This window comes from Meriones unguiculatus, chromosome 1, assembly GCF_030254825.1.
Source record: "Meriones unguiculatus strain TT.TT164.6M chromosome 1, Bangor_MerUng_6.1, whole genome shotgun sequence".
NCBI classification, from domain to species: domain Eukaryota; kingdom Metazoa; phylum Chordata; class Mammalia; order Rodentia; family Muridae; genus Meriones; species Meriones unguiculatus.
In genome coordinates this window covers 1,762,770-1,780,206 of record NC_083349.1, presented here as the reverse complement: position 1 = coordinate 1,780,206, position 17,437 = coordinate 1,762,770, and the positions used below count along the sequence as shown (strand labels likewise).

The following is a 17,437-nucleotide window of genomic DNA, read 5'->3' as shown; positions in this document are numbered from 1 at the left end:
GGTCGTGAGGACCCAGGATCCAGTGAACATGGTAACCTGCGTACCAGCCTCCGAGCAAATCGGCTGTGCCAAAGGAGATTCCCAAGTTTGTTGTCCTGAAGATACCGGAGGCGCCGAGGCTGTGCGGGTTACAGACTGTGGGAGCCCTGAAGACAGTGGACCCCAGAATGAGCCACGCTACTGCAATTCAGAGGACTCTGGGCAGCTGATGGCCTCCTATGAGGGTAAAGCTAGAGGCTACCAGGTGCCTCCTTTTGGCTGGCGGATCTGCTTGGCTCACGAGTTTGCAGAGAAAAGGAAACCCTTTAATGCTAACAACATCTCTCTAAGCAACCTGATAAAGCATTTCGGTATGGGCTTGAGGTGAGTCGATTTCGTTGCCTAGAATGCCTTGATTCCTTTGTTCCCATTCAAGACTCCCTGCATGGGTGGGAAAGGGTAGGCCAGCCAAGCACCTGGGTCAGTCAAGTATGCTATACACCCTGCATTCTTCAGTTCTGCAGTTCTTGAGGGTGAGACTGAAGAACATTTTTATTTATGTACTCATTTATTTGGCAACCTTCTTTTCCTAGCATCTTGTCTTCTCGGCAGGAAAAAGGAGGAGCATTGAGTGCTGTAGGCAGGCTTTCCTACTTGGCCCCCCTTCCATGCACTTCCTCCTTCCCAGACTTCCCTTTGAGATTAGCTATACTTTGTGGCAAGGTAGAAGTCCAGTCTCTGTTGTACTTGATACAATGTTTTATTTTTCAAGGAGGAGGTTCTCCAGCCTACATTCGCCTCAGCAGCTGAAACATTCCGTGTACCTTATTTAAGCATGAACTCCTTCAGGCCCAGCATTCATCTGTTCCTTTCCTCAAGCTCTGGTTCCTGGAATAGTTGAGTCTGGCTGTTGTCAGCCCTGAAGAGAGAGTGAGAAGGTCACTGCTCTGTGACAGATGGCTTCTGATACAGAAAAGCAAAGTTGGAATTGGGCAAAGTAGTGCATACCCATAGTGCCACCTGCTTGAGAGGCGGAGACAGACAGGAGGATAATTTGAGCCTTCAAGAGTTCAGAGCAAATCCCAGAAACAGAGAGACACACCACACGGTATATACTCACTTATAAGTGGACACTAGACATATAATACAGGATAAAAATACTAAAATCTGTACACCTAAAGAAGCTGATCTAGAAGGAGGACCCTGGGTAAGATGCTCAATCCTCATTCAGAAGGGCAAACAGGACGGACATTGGAAGGAGGAAACAGGAAACAGGACAGGAGCCTATCTCAGAAAGGCTTCTGAAAGGCTCTACCCAGCACTGTATCGAAGCAGATACTGAGACTCATAAACAAACTTTGGGCAGAGTACAGGGAATCTTATGAAAGAAGGGAGAGATAGTTAGACCTAGAGGGGACAGGAACTCCACAAGGAGAGTAACAGAACCAAAATATCTGGGCACAGGGTCTTTTCTGAGACTGATACTCTAACCAAGGACCATGCATGGAGATGACTTAGAACCTCTGCTCAGATATAGCCCATGGCAGCTCAGTATCCAAGTGGGTTCCCTCGTAAGGAGAACAGGGACTGTCTCTGACATGAACTCAGTGGCTGGCTCTTTGAGCACCTCTCCCTGATGGGGGAGCAGCCTTGCCAGTCCACAGAGGAGGACACTGCAGCCGGTCCTGATAAGACCTGATAGGCTAGGGTCAGGGGAAAGGGGAAAAGGACCTCCCCTATCAATGGACTGGGAGAGGGGCATGGCAGGAGATGAGGGAGGGTGGGATTGGGAGGGGAGGAGGGAAGGGGCTACACAGCTGGGATACAAAGTGAATAAAACTGTAATTAATATAAAAAATAAAAATTTAATATAATATAAAATATAATTTAATATAAAAGTTATATAAAATATAATTATATTTCATGTAATATCTTGATAAAATATTTAATATAAAATTATATAAAATATATAATTTAATATAAAAAAGTTCAGAGCAAGCCTGGGCATGACAGTGAAAGCATCCCCAAGTAACAGGTGAGGGAGAACTGGGGATAAAGGCTCAGCAGTAGGGAGCATGCATTCAGCACTTCCCCAGATCTCTAAAGATGGCTTCTAGCCAGCCATGCTAGAGCTTCCCAGTGCCCTGGTAGGAAGGTCTGCAGAGCCAGCCTTAGCTTTCCCTCCTATGCCAGAGCTTACAAACACTCCGGAGCTGGCACACTCACCCTCTGGACTCCCCTCTGAGTTCAAAGACTAGTGAGGAGGAACCATACCTACTAACAGGAACAAATGGATATGAAGACAGAGCATCATTCTGAGTCAGTTCACATATAAACACACTGCTAGGTAGGGAGGCATAAAAGTTGGGAAACTCATCCCCAAAAGCTTCTAAAATAGGGAACCCTTCCCTGCCCCCGTTGGTGCGTGTGGGACTGTGGCGAGAAGGCTACTTACATAACCCTAGCCCTAGGCAATGAGAAGGGCCTGGTGCTGCCTGGACATTTGGCTCCTGTGGGTGGCCCATCTTTTATGAAACTGACTGTGTAGTTACTTGTTGCCATGTGATATCAGAATCAGACAAAAGGAACTTAAGGAAGGGTTTATTTTGGCTCACAGTTTGAGGGCACATTCTGTCATGGCAAAGAAGTAATGGTGGCGGCCACACTTTATGACAGGCAGGAGCAGTGAGCAACGAATGGGAGCTCTCCGCTCTCTTCCTTTTTGTTCAGTCCAGACTCCAGCCCATGGAATGGTGCATCTTCCCACGTCAACTAACTGAATATAATCGTTCCTCATAGGCAGCCCAAGGGCTTGTCTCTTGGGTGATTCTTGATCTGGTCAAGTTATCAGTAAGAATTAGCAATATTTCTTCAGTCCAAAGGTTTCTCCAAAACCTTTGTGTCAAAATGGGACATAGGGTGCTGAGACAGGCACAGTGGATGGCATGTGGTCAGGAAAAGGGCAAGAACAAGTGTGTATTCACCCTAGCCACTTAGCCACTAAATATGAGCTGAGTCACAGAGACCTCAAGCTCTTGCTCAGCCCCTTGGACCTTGGCTTCCCATACTAGGATAGGGTGGGAATACCCACACAGAGCTTTTAGAACCGTATGAGTAGAAAGCAGAGGTGAGAATTCAGAATGATCATTTTTGAGTTGGAATGGATACTATAAAGAACTGAGTATGTCAGGAATGACCCTGACATACTGAGCTGAGCTGAACTGAGGGGCTCCCTTATCAGGAGTGCTGGTGGAATAGTTACTGGCGTCTGAACTTAGTGAGAGTTCAATTTTGATTGCTCTTCCTTTAGCCAAAGTCAGTTCACTTAATAAATGTTTGCTACCAGATAGTTCTTTGTCCTGGCTCGTATCTTGTAGTTCTTCTCCATTCCTATCTGGTTTCTCATTGCTGTCCTATTTCGTCTAAACTGGCAGAGGACCTTCAAGCCTTACTACTTGCTACCTTTGTCACTTTGTCTCCCATGCCTTTTACCCTGCCCCCAGAATGAACTACTTTTTTTTTTTTTCGAGACAGGGTTTCTCTGTGTAACAGCCCTGGCTGTCCTAGGCTTCTTTGTAGACTAGGCTGACCTTGAACTCACAGAGTTCTCCCTGCCACTGCCTCCCTGAGTACTGGGATCAAAGGTGCACACCACCACGCCCCACTTGCTTGCTTTCTTTTAAATATATTGCTCCCCTCCCAACTCTTGCTCTGGTCTGTCTTCCATTGCTCTTTCTATGTCTGCAGTTTGTACATCCATTCATTTATAAATTCATCAAATACTTATGGGCCTTGCCCTGTATCTAGAGCTGTGATAACATTCAACTAGTCTTGGTCATTGTCCCTTAACCCAAGGAACTTTAAAATTTGTCATGCTCATGTGAGGAACACACTGTAATAGCAAAGCAGTGTCTAATTATGAACTTAGGTAGTGTGAGGCGATAATCCTGCCGGTCATAGATATTCCACTTCATGGCTTTCTTATCTGTCGGGTTATTTGATCGGCCATGACTGTGTGAGGTAGCTAGGGCAGAAGTTATTCCCATTTTGTAGATGAGGAAACAAAAGCTTGAGGGCTCACATACCTAGTACTTGCGTGGATGTGACTGAATGTTGGGCATAAAATGGTTGGTTAAGGAGGAGAGTACAAGTGGGAAAGACTGTCAGGGCTTGCTTCACGGCCCCTCCTGAATGAGAATGTAGGAGTAAGATTAGAAGGCAGCCTGAGGCAGATGTCCTGCCCTTCAAAGTACAGACATTTATTCCTATGTGACAGTCCTGACCGTTTTCCTGTGGAAACGGAGCAAGGAGCAGGAACAGGAACAGAAAAACACTGTGACTTTCAGGAAGCTGTACTGTGGTGGGTATTCTGACTTTACTTTGTTGAGACAGGTTCTCATTCTGATGCCCAGGTTGTCCTGGAACTCATTATGTAGCCCAGGCTAGCCTCAACCCCAAGTGCTGGTTTTACAGGTGTGAGCCATCATGCCCAGTTAATTTATTGGGTATTTTGGAAAAGCAAACTCTGAAAACTTAGAGTTAAGTGCTAAAGGGGGGATGGGGCTTAATTAAGAAATGTTCCTGAAAATATAAACGTGGTTATCTTCAGCTGAGATGATTTGCTTCCCTTCTACCTGGTACATTCTCTATTTATTTTTTACCTTTCATAATCATAAATAAAATCTTTTCTAAAGGAGGAAGTCCTCTTGGCAGCCTCTGCTTGTTTGGAAATTAGGGAGCTATGTGGAAGAGGATGTAGCCAGGGAAGGGCCACTGGCCCTTTCAGCACAGACAAAATGCTCCTGAAGTGGTAATGGTGTTAGAGCCATCAGTTTCTCTCAGAATACAGAAACAGGGCATGCTACAATGGTACTTGAGCAACTAGGAAGATAAGGGACCTTGAACTGGGGTAATCGAGAGAAAGATATTGTTTGAGACAGAGTCTCACCCTGTAGCCCATGCTGGCCTCAAACTTCCTTCTGACTCAGACCTCAGAGGGCTAAGATTATAGGAACGCTCACGGAGCCTGCCGTCCTTGTGACAGTTAGCGAGAGCTCACAGCAGGTAAAGGGGGATGACCGCGGCTTATGAGAAAAACCCACTTACCTTACACTCGCATTGACACTTGCTCCTCAGGTACTTCAAGTGGTGGTACCGGAAGACCCAGGTGGAAAAGAAGACCCCTTTCATCGACATGTTCAATTGTGTACCCCTGAGACAGATCTACGGTGAGTCTCAGCTCGGCTGCTCTTTTCAGAGACGGTCAACTTCTGTGCTTCTGCAGAGTCAGGCAGAGGTTTCTAATTTATGCATATCACATGGCTCTGTTCCTTAGGTTTTTAGGGCCCAGACAAAGATGTGGCCTTGCTTTCTTTTTCCAATTCTCCATTAACCTTCCTGACTTTCTCTCTAGGTTGTCCCTTGGGTGGCATTGGAGGAGGCACTATCACCCGGGGCTGGAGAGGCCAATTCTGTCGTTGGCAGCTTAATCCTGGAATGTACCAGCACCAGACAGTCATTGCAGACCAAGTAAGAGCCAGGAAGGGGGAGGGGCCAGGCAAAGAAGTGACTGTTGGCCAGCTTTGGTTGTGACCGTTAGACAGTCACATGCCCAGTACATGCTTTCAGGATGCTGTGTGCCCACCTGGTCCTAGGATGGACAACAGGTTAAGATGGACACAGAACCCATGTTCTTTGAAAGAGTAAACAACCCCAGTAATGCTCATTGCACGTCTCCTGCCTAGCTCAAACTCTTCTGGGAAGTAGCTCAGCCAGTACCCACCAAAGGGGAGACAATTCCTGGGTCACTTAAACTAGCTAAAAGAACATTTGGAGCTGCATGGGGTAGTGCATCCGTATAATCTCAGTACTTGGGAGGCAGATGCAAAAGGATTAGTTGTTCAAGGCCAGCATTAGTTACATAGTGAGGCTGAGACCAGCCTGAGCAACCCATCCCTGTCTCTCAAAACAGGGGGCAGGGGGAGTGGTGAGATGGTCCAATAGGTAGAGCCACACAGGTCTGACCACCAGTGTTCCATGCCACAGGGTGGGAGGCAAGAACCAGCTCCTACAAATTCTCTTCAAACCTCCATGCTTAACTTACATGCACTGTTCACCCAGGCACCCATGCTGTGAAGATCAAAGAGCCTGTAGGAAGGAGCTGACTCTCACTTGTACCATGTGGGCTTGGGAGAGCAAACTCAGGTGGTCAGGCTTAGTGGCAAGTGCCTTCACTTGCTTGAGCCATCTTGGCTGGCCCAATTTATTATCTGAAAAGATCAGAAGAGAGGAAATAAAACCTAAACAGTCGTGCTGAAGCACTGAGTCTCCTTACCTAGATTTGTAAGCCTTCAGCCAATGTGCCTCTCTAGTGGTCTGCCCAGGGTTTTCATTTCTGTTTCTATAGCATATCTGGGCCTCAACTGACAGTGTGGGACCTGCCCTTCACCAAAGTTCTCAAATGACCTCCCTTTTTGAGTTAGCAGGTTCCCCTTTCCTCAAGCTTTCAGTTTATCTTTAAAGGAGAGATGACTGGCAGATCTTAAACCAATGATGACAGTATCATTCTCAATTCAGGTTTAGTGGGTGTGCCCAATGTCCAAGCTCCACCCCCAGCCCATGACTCATCTCTTCCGTATTCCAAGGGGAATGCCCTTTGGAAACGTGGCTCTGCAGTAATTATTGCCTGCATACTGTGTCAATACACTGTGGTAGCTTTGGGGGATATTTATATTAAAAACAATCCTACGAAGTACCATTATCATTATGTTACAGATGAGGAAGCAGGATCCAGCATGGTAACAGGCTCAAGGCAACATGGTAGAGAAAGGATGCCACTCAGAGCCAGTCCTGTCTGTGACAAAGAGCTGGTGGTGTTAACCATTTATACTTTACCAGCAAGATGAAAAAGTATTTTATGGCTGGCCCCATATCTGTAATCCCAACACTGAGGCAGGAGGATCACCAGTTCAAGGCCAACTTGAGCTACAGAGCAAGACCCTATCTCAAAAGAGATAGGAGAAAGAAAAACCTTATATACAATGAAAATACCAAGCATATTTAGACTAACAAAACAGATATTAAACCCTCAGCATTCCTCCTTTCTGGAGCCTAAAGTTTTGCTGGGAGAAATAAGACCTGGAGAACATGGAGACTGCTGCCATGAGGGGCCTTGCTAGACTAGGGAACCAGACAGCACTGCAGAGACTTTGCTTGTTCTTTGTACACATGTCAGCTCTGTAAGGTCCACCTCAGTAAGTTTGAAATGGCCCCTGACTTCAAAAAAAGCCATAGCACAGTTGGGGACACAGGGTAGCAAATAAAAACACTGTGACATAATTCACCAAATACTAGAATGAAGAGGAACAGAATGAGGGCAAACAGAATGGCTCCCTGTTGGAAAAAGGAAGAGGGGGTATTTGACTTACTCCTTGAAAGATTAGGGATCTAACTAGATGGAGATGACTATGGGGCAGTCATGAGGAAATGAAGGTGGTTAATGACTGGAGAGTATTTGTATGATCAGACTACCCAGGAAGAGGCAGAGGCCAGACTATTGAGGCTTTGAAAGCCAGGTTAGAGTTTAGAATTCAGCCTGAGTGTAGGAGTCACTGAAACATTCTAAGCAGGCACATACTGGTTTGTTAGATGGTTTTCCTGCTACCAAGAGGCAGAGATAGTATAGGCCTGATTAAGGTGCTGAAATCAGGCATGAAGAGAGGAGGTCTAGGAGCTAGCTGGAGAGGGAGGCAGATGGACTACCGAGCAGGGAGGAAGGCCTGGGAGACAACCCAAGGCTGGTGGTGACAGGGTCTGAAAAGGGAGGAGGCCTTGGGTTGAGGGGACCAGTGTGTCACTTGTTCCCGCCTGTCTGCTCTCTTCAAGTTTACAGTGTGCTTGCGGCGGGACGGGCGGACTGTGTATCAGCAAGTTTTGTCCCTGGAGCGTCCAAGTGTCTTGCACAGCTGGAACTGGGGCCTGTGTGGTTACTTTGCTTTCTACCACGCCCTCTATCCCCGAGCCTGGACAGTCTATCAGCTTCCTGGCCAGAGTGTCACCCTCACCTGCCGCCAGATCACACCTATTTTGCCCCATGACTACCAGGTGAGGCTTCCTCATCTATTTCCTCCATTACTTTCCCTCCCCCAGATCTACTGCTCCTGGAAATTTTATGACTTACAAGAGGGAGAGGTTGGAGCTATGAACATCACACTGCCTTCCCAGACCAATTAATCCTAGCCTTCTAGATCTTCTGGTAGGCCATTTTCCTGAGAATATGGGAGACGCACGGCACAGAGGGGATATACTGGGGAATATTTGAGAAGGCTCTCAGCGCCCATGACTGGTTCTGAGAACTGGAGCCAGCATAGACACGCTGAGACTGAGTCCAATCTTTTATCCCCAGGACAGCAGCCTCCCTGTAGGAGTCTTTGTGTGGGATGTAGAAAATGAAGGAGATGAAACTCTGGATGTATCCATCATGTTCTCCATGCGGAATGGACTAGGAGGTGAAGATGATGCCCCAGGAGGGTTGTGGAATGAACCCTTCTGTCTGGAACAGGATGGGACGACTGTCCAGGGGCTCCTCCTGCATCATCCAACCCCTCCAAATCCCTACACCATGGCTGTGGCTGCACGATGCAGGGTAATGGAATAGTCTGCTCTGTACCTCTCCCTGTGAACCCCTGCCCTCACACCTGACCCTGAACCTACTTCTGCCTCTCATAGTCTTTCATTTCATCAACTCACGAGTCCCATCCTCCTCACAGCCCGCCTTCTCTGGGTCTCAGAGGTGACGGTGATAAGAGGGTAGAAGACCTAGTCAGAAGACAGTGCGCTTGTACTTGCCCCCACAGACTTTTTTGCTCCTTAATAGGCAGATACCACGGTAACCTACATCACAGCCTTTGACCCTGACGGCACTGGGCAGCAGGTGTGGCAGGACCTACTTCAAGATGGACAGCTGGACTCCCCCACTGGTGACAGGGGGTTTGATTGGGAGGTGTTGGGAAGAAAGGCTGTATCCTGTCTTAGGACCAGGGAAGAAAAATGCAATAATGAATAGGATTTAGGAGTCCCTAGGTTTGGGGCTCAAGGAAGTACCTGTGCTGATTCCTCTGTGCTTCTTAGGTCAAAGCACCCGAACACAGAAAGGAGAGGGTATTGCTGGGGCTGTCTGTATTTCCAGTAAGCTGCCACCACGAGGCCGCTGCTGCTTGGAGTTTTCACTGGCTTGGGATATGCCTAGGATCATGTTTGGAGCTAAGGGCCAAGTCCACTACAGGTAAATGCAGGGATCCAAAGGCACCAGGGCTCTGGCCTAGAGCACTTGCTCTTATACCTTTCTTCCCATCTAGGCGGTATACACGGTTCTTTGGCTCAGGGGGTGATGTGGCTCCTGCCCTTAGCCACTATGCACTGTGCCAATATGCAGACTGGGAGACCAGAATCTCGGCATGGCAGAGCCCAGTACTGGATGACAGGTGCCAACAGGGTCCTCTTGTACTTTCTCCAAATAGGACTTGATCTGTCTCAGTAGGACTGCACTGAGATGCACTCAGTGCCCCTACTCCTTTGAACTCCAGAATCCTTGCTATCCGGTAGGCTTATAAAGACATTTTCCCTCCTCTTGGCTTCCCAGATCCTTGCCTGCCTGGTACAAATCTGCTCTGTTCAATGAATTATACTTCCTGGCTGATGGAGGCACAGTATGGCTGGAAGTTCCTGAAGACTCTCTGCCAGAGGAGCTGGGAGGGAGCATGTATCAGCTCTGCCCCATTCTGCAGGACTATGGGCGATTTGGCTATCTTGAGGGTACGGGCTGCTGGAGGGTGGGGTGTGTCAGACTAGTCAGTATCCTGCGTAAGGCAAGATGACAGATCTTCCTATTCCAGGGTACTGATGGGGTAAGGGATACATGGTGACTCTGCCCTACCTCCAACTGTCGCAGAGCTACCAAGGGGAAGCTGGGGATCTGGCAACAGCATCTCTCTCATTCCTCCAGGCCAGGAGTATCGCATGTACAATACATACGATGTCCACTTTTATGCTTCTTTTGCCCTCGTCATGCTGTGGCCCAAACTTGAGCTCAGTCTACAATATGATATGGGTGAGGGTGACTTCTCTTAGCTTTCTTTACCCTTGAACCTTTGTTGTCCCTCAAATGATATGTCATTCCCCTTCCCCCTGAACATACCTGTATCTTGCTTATTAGTTCTTCCCTGGGGTTGCACACACAGCACTGTGCCCCACTCCAGGCCTGCCCATTCCCTGCTTTCCCTCACATACTTGTGTTTCTGCTCCCCCAGCTCTGGCAACTTTGAAGGAGGACCTGACACGGCGACGGTACCTGATGAGTGGAGTAATGGCACCTGTGAAAAGGAGGAATGTTATCCCTCATGATATAGGGGACCCAGGTAAGATTCCACCACACCAAGGTCCACTTCCATCTATCAGTTTTTATACCCTCTATCCTGTCCACAGGATAAGCCAGATCCCCTCCCCTCCTCCAACAGATGACGAGCCATGGCTCCGGGTCAATGCGTATTTGATTCATGATACTGCTGACTGGAAGGACCTAAACCTGAAGTTTGTGCTCCAAGTTTATCGGGACTATTACCTGACGGGTGATCAAGGCTTCCTGAAGGACATGTGGCCTGTGTGTCTGGTAAGCAATGAGGCAATGAGTACATAGTTTCCAGTGTGCCAGGGATAGGACTGGTGTCTTAGGAGAACTCAGATGGCTAGTACCTTTCTTAGAACCTAAGTCTTCAGTGTCTCGATCCCTCTCTAGGCAGTGATGGAGTCTGAAATGAAGTTTGATAAGGACCAAGATGGACTCATTGAGAACAGCGGCTACCCAGACCAGACCTATGATGGATGGGTCACCACAGGCCCCAGGTTTGGGGGTCAGGGTTTTCAGGTCTGAGGCAGGCAGTGGGCACATAACGATGGTAGTGCTCATGCCTGGGAGGGGTTGGGGCTGCCAGGCTCACCCCGGCCCCTTTCCCTGACCAGTGCTTACTGTGGAGGGCTGTGGCTGGCAGCTGTGGCGGTGATGGTTCAGATGGCTGTTGTGTGTGAGGCCCAGGACGTCCAGGATAAGTTTTCTTCCATTCTCTGCCGAGGCCGAGAAGCTTACGAGAGACTGCTCTGGAATGGTGAGTAAAAGCAACCTGGGCTGTCTTAAAACCAACTACAGGGACACAAACAGCTTTCCTTTGCCCTTCCTCTCCTCCAGGCCGCTATTACAACTATGATAGCAGCTCCCAGCCTCAGTCCCGCATCATCATGTCTGACCAATGTGCTGGGCAGTGGTTCCTGAGGGCCTGTGGCCTGGGAGAAGGAGACACTGAGGTGAGAAACTACAAAAGCCAGAAAGATGGGTTCCCTGGAGGAAGGAAGCAAGTATAAGAGACTGTCTCTGCTCTTCCTCCTCTAGGTATTTCCTACCCTACATGTGATCCGTGCTCTCCAAACCATCTTCGAGCTCAATGTCCAGGCCTTTGCAGGAGGAGCCATGGGGGCTGTGAATGGGATGCAGCCTCATGGGGTCCCTGACAGATCCAGTGTGCAGTCTGATGAAGTTTGGGTGGGTGTGGTCTATGCGCTGGCAGCCACCATGATCCAAGAGGTAATATATTCCCTTTCCCATCCTTCATCATTTGTACTGTGGTCCAGAAAACTTCCTCTCGGGGTTGGGGATTTAGCTCAGTGGTAGAGCGCTTGCCTAGCAAGCGCAAGGCCCTGGGTTCGGTCCTCAGCTCTGGAAAAAAAAAAAAAAAAAGACAAAATAACAAAAAGACCAAAAAAAAAAAACAAGGTAACTAACCAGAAAACTTCCTCTCAATTCATTTATTTCCATCAAATTTATTCCAAAAATACCCTAAGGCCACTTATCCGTCCACAGAGCCCCCTTTTCCCTGGCATGCATTCCACCTTGCCTTTAGGTTCTTGCCTTTAGGGCAAATGGCCTACTATCTTACCTGCTCAGCTAAGCAGTAATTGTCCCAAGAGAGCCAGTTACTACAAATGTCTTCTCCCTCTTCCCACAGGGCCTGACTTGGGAAGGTTTCAGGACAGCTGAAGGCTGTTACCGCACCGTGTGGGAACGCCTGGGCCTGGCCTTCCAGACCCCAGAGGCATACTGCCAGCAGCGAGTATTCCGCTCACTGGCCTACATGCGGCCCCTGAGCATCTGGGCCATGCAGCTGGCCCTGCAACAGCAGCAGCATAAAAAGGGCAGCAGGCCAGTAGTCACACAGGGCACAGAACTAAGCACAGAGCCAGAACGTGGACCAAAGAAATCTTGGCAAGCCTAAATCCAGAGTGAGCCCTCTGAACTAAGGAGGCCCAGCCTCTGCACTGGTCTTTGCCCCTTCCTCCCGCAACTACTGCAGCCTGAGCCAACAGGACAATCATGCCTCTCCCTTCTTCCTCCCTGACTGTGCCAGTAAAAAGGGGCTGACCAACTACTTATTTATTTCTTACACTACCCGTTCCTTCTGTGGATGAAATACTCAAGGCCAGTAAATTTCTCCAAGTCTTTTCATGGGACAACAGATACACATGGGTATAAATAAAAGACCCATAAAAATAAGTAAGTGTGGTGCATTCAAGTTCCCAAGCATGCTAACAGGGCACAGGAACAGAGGCCAGCTCTTCCCCTACTCTTATCCATCTGAGTACAGACAGGGTCACATCTAACCTGAATACCTGCCCTGTAAGGTAACAGAAGAAGGGCAGTGGGCAGGCAGCCATCCCCCATTTTTTGAAAGATTTGCTTGCAGGGGAAGGTTGGGACTCGAGAAGGGGATCTCTGAGGAAAGATTAAGGAGTGGCCAGTGCAGGGGCGGCTGTGCTTGAGGCATGTGGTATAGTAGGCAGGAAAAGTTGGAGGCCAGGAGCGTATGTTCTGAGCTGTCCAGAAACTGGTTTGTGCTGTCCTTTGGTAACTCTGACTGCAGGGCAGGCAGCTTCTGCTGCTGCTGGTCCTCACTGGGGAGGGCACGAAGCTGGCGGTGCAACACTGAAGAGACAAAGACTGATCAGGAGACAACACAGAAGATGCCCTCAACCCCAGCCCATGCCTTAAGGTGTCCTCTTACCGACATACTCAGCTGGCACACTCCCTCTTGTGTTAGAGGAGTACATAGCAGGCACCAGAAGAAGGCAGAAAGAAAACAGCAGAACCTAGAACACAGGAAAAAGGAGATGAAGAGCTCTGGGTCACACGTCCTGTCTCTGCCAAGGAAAAGATCTCTTGTCCCATCCTCACCAGGACACATGTGCTGCCACTGCTAGTTTTGTTTGCTATCTCAGTCACCATGGCCTGAAGTTTCCTCAGTTGACCTAGAAGGGACCTAAGAGAAGAGAGCAAACAATGGTGAGCAGGCCCTGACCTGGCACCCTAAGTCACATGAAGTCCTCCTGTTGAAGCCACCCTCTCCACTGGTACAGTGGATCCCAGCTCTTAACTTCCCTTGCCATTTTTCCTCCACATGACTTCTTCTTTGTGCACAAATACCTGTAGTTCCTTATTGAAACAAAAATAAAAACTCTCTGCCCTGACTTAACCAAATAACCTTCAAAAAAATTCTTGCCAGGCACAGTGGCACACACCTGTAAGCCCAGCACCCTGGGAGGCAGAGGCAGGCAGATCTCTGTGAGATGGAGGCCAGCCTGATCTACAAAGTGACTCCAGGACAGTCAAGGCTACACAGAGAAATCTTGTCTTGAAAAAGAAAAATCCCCAAAGCTGATGAACCGTGCATGTAATGGCCAACAACCCAGTGGCTAAAGATTCCAGCCAAACAAATATATTGTCTTCTCTCCACCTGAATGCTTTTCCCCACCCAGTCCCATCTCCATAATTGCAACTCCTGTTAACTACCTCTATTCAGTCTTTTCCCCTTTCTTTATCTTGGTACTTAGTTTCTCCTTAGTTACTTGCAAATGTATTCCCATCGCTCTAAGCTGGAGACCTGGTAAAGGCCAACCACCAGATTTCTGCATTAGGGAGCTCTCCACGAGGAACAGTGAGAAGAGAGATAAGCATTGGAAATGGATGGCTCTAAATGGCGGCTTACAGATTCTGCTCCTCCAGAAGTTGCACTTTGTTCTGTAGCTCCTGATTCTGGGCTGTGTATTTCAAGACCCTGGAGAATAACACAGATATCAAAGCATTGCCTATATCCTCCCTTCAAAAACTTAAGGCTTCCAACTTTTTCCCCCATGTTCTTTCTTCCTTACCTGCTCTCAAGCCCCCCGACATACACCTTCTTCTTCTTGCGGCTTTCTTGAGCTGCTTTCTTGTTTCGAATCTTCCTCCGTACCCGTTTGAGAACTTGTTCCTCCACCTAAGAGAAGACAGGAAAAAGGGTCTGCCAGTGTATATAATTATATACCTTATATACATTACATAGGTGTGTTGGAAGGCAGCTGAGTTCAGCCTTCTTCCCAATCAAAGACCCTCTACAGCATCTTTGATCAAGAGGCATTCACCTTCTGTGTGGATGTCTCCAAGGACCAGGTGTTCAACACTCAAAGCCAGACTATTTTTTTGGTTATTATTTTTATGTAGATGGGTGTTTTGCTTGTATGTATGTCTGTAAATAATGTGTGTGCCAGGCACCACATAGACCAGAAGAGGCTGTCATAGCTCCTGGGACTGGAGTTACAGTTTTAAGCTGCCATGTCGTTGCTGGGACTCAAACCCAGACCCCCTTGAACAGAAAGTGCCCTAAACCACTAAGCCATCTTTCCAGCATCTAATTTAAATATTTTTTAAAAATTCCTCCTAAGCTAGGTGTGGTGGTACATGTCTGTAATCTCAGCACTTAGAAGGTAGAGGGAGGACATCAAGATTTCAAGACCATCCTTGACTAGAGTAGTTTTGAGGCCAGACTGAGCCATATAAGACCACTTGTCAAAACTAACAACATCCATCCTTAACCTAAACCAACATCAATCTTATAATTTCCAGCCACTGGATTTACCTAGACTCTCTAGAGCCACATAGAATAATATATCCTTATTTTAAGGCACATAAACTTTTCCAGAAAGCTGAATAAAGGTGGTAACTCATATTCTCTGATAACACCTGTCAAACCTGGACACTAGCCAGGAATAATGTCATACACCTGTAATCTAGTCTTTGGGCATTGGAAGCAGGAAGATCAGGAGTTCAAAGGCGTTCCTTACCCACTACATAGTTGGAGGCCGGCTCATCCTGGGCTTACAAGACCCTGTCTTAATAAATAAGGGCTAGAGGACGCAGCTCAGTGGTAGAGCACTTGACAAGCATGCATGAGGTGCTAGATTCAAATCTCAGTGGATGGGGGAATTACAATATGCTCTGGCCAGGGTAAAGGATGACAAGACAGTTAATGTCCTAAGGAAAGCACCACTATTGATAATTTCCAAATTCCATTTTTTTTTCCTACTAATACATTGTTCACTCACCTTGTAATGTTGGTAGAGGGATAGGAGGCAGTGTCTTAGCCCAGGCCTGCCTGAACGCAACATGATGCTATGTCTGGCCTTTAACTCCTGATCCTCCTGCCCCGAGTAATTTAGCAAGAGATACTGTGACTATGTTAAAAAGGCACTTGGAAAGTGGCTTTCCTGCCTCTGCCTCCCAGAGTGTTGAGACAATAGAGGTGTGAGGCACTATGCCAAGCTTTGACAATTGTTTTTGCTAGACTGGTTCAGCCTCTCATTGAGAAAGAGGTGAAGTGGCATGATAACAAATCTGTCAAGGCCCTTCACTTGCAGTCCTTTTCAGGGCTCTGTACTAATGTTAGCTGACATTTAAAATTTTATCTTTTTTATGTGGGTGTGTGCTTGTTTGGGGTTCACAGAACTTGTAGGAGTAGGTCTTCTCCTTCCCTCATGAGGGTCCCGTGGATAAATACCAGGTCATTAGGCCTGAAAGCAAGGGCCTTTTTTTAGTAATCCATGCACTGATAATGTTGAAAGGAACAGCAGGATTTATATATGCCCCATAAGATCGGGACCTACCCTGGCATCTAGCCTACTACCTTCCTGCCTCAGGTTCCTGCCAACAGGTGGTCTGCCTCGGTTCTGACCTCAGTCCTTTTCAAGCAATTGATATAAATTAAACTGAGTTTGCCTACTTAGGTCACACAATCCCCCTCCAGCTATTGCTCCACCAACAGGAACCTTACTTTAGTGAGAGGAAGTGTTGAGGGCAGAGTAAGCCCCTCCTTCTCCAAGAGCCTCTTCTCTTCCTCTGTCAGTATCAGCCTAGAAATCTCCTAAGGTTGGAGGAAATAGCGGAGAGAGTAGAGATGCACGGGTCTGTGAGAGCAGAACGGGGTAATTTCGGCCCCTGCAAGGGGAGGAGGTAATTCTGAAAAATCAAGTCCAGTACCTGCTCCGCTGCTGTTTCCTCTACACGCAGTGGAGTCACATGGAACCCATCCTTTTTGAAGCTCCCAGTATCTGCAAAAAGCCAAAGTAGGACTAGCTAGGGCTGTGAACTCTCTCCTCCCCCAAAACTTAACATTACACACTCACCTAGATCGATGGAGACATGGTTCTGTGGGAGGGAGTAGTTGTGATCATGGCGAACTGAGGAGCTGGAGGAGGTGGAAGAGCTGAGAACATCCGGCGATGCAGAGGGACTGAGCAGAGAGCTCAGTAAATCCTCTACCTCCCAGTCGCTTAGTGCTTGCACGGAGTTCTAGCGAATTCAAAGGCCTTGATTTATCTCCGTACCTTAGGTATCACAGACGTCATTAGCTCAAAACGTCCACCCACCTACCTCGGAAGGCGGCAGCTGCAAGTCCAGCGGAGCCTCTACGTCCTGCTCGGTCGCAGCCCACAAATCTCCGCTTTCCTCAAGCAGGAAGCCCAGCAGGTCCTGCTCACCAGGATCCAAAGCTAGCAGGTCCTGACCACCAGGATCCATTTGGGATATCTATAAATAGAAATCCCTCCACGCAGATCCAATCTCTGAACCTTAGGCACGACCCCTCGGTCTAACTGTCAAGCCCGCTCTACTTACCTTAGTCACTCCCCGCCAGGGGCCTAGCGGTCACTCTAAGTCACAGCCGCCTCCCAGCTGCTTCTACTCGCCTCAGCTTCCAACACAACAGAAGTGATGCACTTAGCCCCGTGGCGTCCTGGGACTTGCAGTTCCCTCCAACTCGGAAGTGGCTCCCGTGCTGCGCCACGTCCCGGGGGCTATGCAAATTGTGGGGACGTCCCTACAGCTTCCCACACCCCAGGGCGGGCATTCTCGCGATCCGGCTCCGCCTCCGCCGCCAGCTAGAAAAAAAGAGCTAAAGTCTAAAAGGGAACTCCAGCTTAGCCCGGGCGTTCTCTCCAGCGCGCCGCACCCTCGCTTCCTGCTGGGGAGGGGCGGCCGGGCTCCGCGGGCGCCCGAGCATCGAGAGCTGCGGCCAGAGCAGCTTCCTGCAGTCTCCGCGACCAT

At 48.4% G+C, this 17,437-nt stretch overlaps 2 protein-coding genes across 3 annotated transcripts; one reads left to right on the top strand and one right to left on the bottom strand.

Annotated features, from left to right (window-relative positions):
• Positions 1–28: 28 nt before the first annotated feature.
• Positions 29–13,561, top strand: Gba2 (glucosylceramidase beta 2). The gene is made up of 17 exons (XM_021658438.2): positions 29–363; positions 5,116–5,207; positions 5,393–5,508; positions 7,864–8,082; positions 8,384–8,623; positions 8,855–8,957; positions 9,109–9,262; positions 9,336–9,461; positions 9,620–9,792; positions 9,983–10,087; positions 10,287–10,394; positions 10,494–10,645; positions 10,772–10,878; positions 10,996–11,138; positions 11,219–11,334; positions 11,420–11,611; positions 12,033–13,561. The coding sequence occupies exons 1-17, from the start codon at positions 29–31 to the stop codon at positions 12,297–12,299; spliced, it is 2,748 nt and encodes a 915-aa protein (XP_021514113.1). The 3' UTR covers positions 12,300–13,561.
• Creb3 (cAMP responsive element binding protein 3) lies at positions 11,806–17,163 on the bottom strand. 2 transcript variants are annotated; one of them, XM_021658441.2, is made up of 10 exons: positions 17,009–17,163; positions 16,766–16,921; positions 16,519–16,684; positions 16,373–16,443; positions 16,167–16,256; positions 14,230–14,336; positions 14,067–14,135; positions 13,256–13,340; positions 13,086–13,170; positions 11,806–13,006 (listed from the first exon to the last, which is right to left on the bottom strand). In XM_021658441.2, the coding sequence occupies exons 2-10, from the start codon at positions 16,910–16,912 to the stop codon at positions 12,681–12,683; spliced, it is 1,146 nt and encodes a 381-aa protein (XP_021514116.1). In that variant the 5' UTR covers positions 16,913–16,921; positions 17,009–17,163; the 3' UTR covers positions 11,806–12,680. The 2 variants fall into 2 exon arrangements, with proteins under 2 accessions (XP_021514116.1, XP_021514117.1); XM_021658442.2 differs by lacking the exon at positions 16,167–16,256.
• Between the last annotated feature and the right edge of the window lie 274 nt (positions 17,164–17,437).

What these genes read in the sequence shown, in the direction of transcription:
- Creb3 (XM_021658441.2), bottom strand. Translation starts at nt 16,912, where the DNA reads ATGGATCCTGGTGGTCAGGACCTGCTAGCTTTGGATCCTGGTGAGCAG. An exon ending in GTCGGGGGGCTTGAGAGCAG is followed by an intron (nt 14,136 to 14,229) that starts GTAAGGAAGAAA and finishes GTTATTCTCCAG; the next exon opens with GGTCTTGAAATACACAGCCC. An exon ending in GTGGCAGCACATGTGTCCTG is followed by an intron (nt 13,171 to 13,255) that starts GTGAGGATGGGA and finishes CCTGTGTTCTAG; the next exon opens with GTTCTGCTGTTTTCTTTCTG.
- Gba2 (XM_021658438.2), top strand. Translation starts at nt 29, where the DNA reads ATGGTAACCTGCGTACCAGCCTCCGAGCAAATCGGCTGTGCCAAAGGA. An exon ending in CTGTGGCTGCACGATGCAGG is followed by an intron (nt 8,624 to 8,854) that starts GTAATGGAATAG and finishes GCTCCTTAATAG; the next exon opens with GCAGATACCACGGTAACCTA. An exon ending in TGGGTCACCACAGGCCCCAG is followed by an intron (nt 10,879 to 10,995) that starts GTTTGGGGGTCA and finishes TTCCCTGACCAG; the next exon opens with TGCTTACTGTGGAGGGCTGT.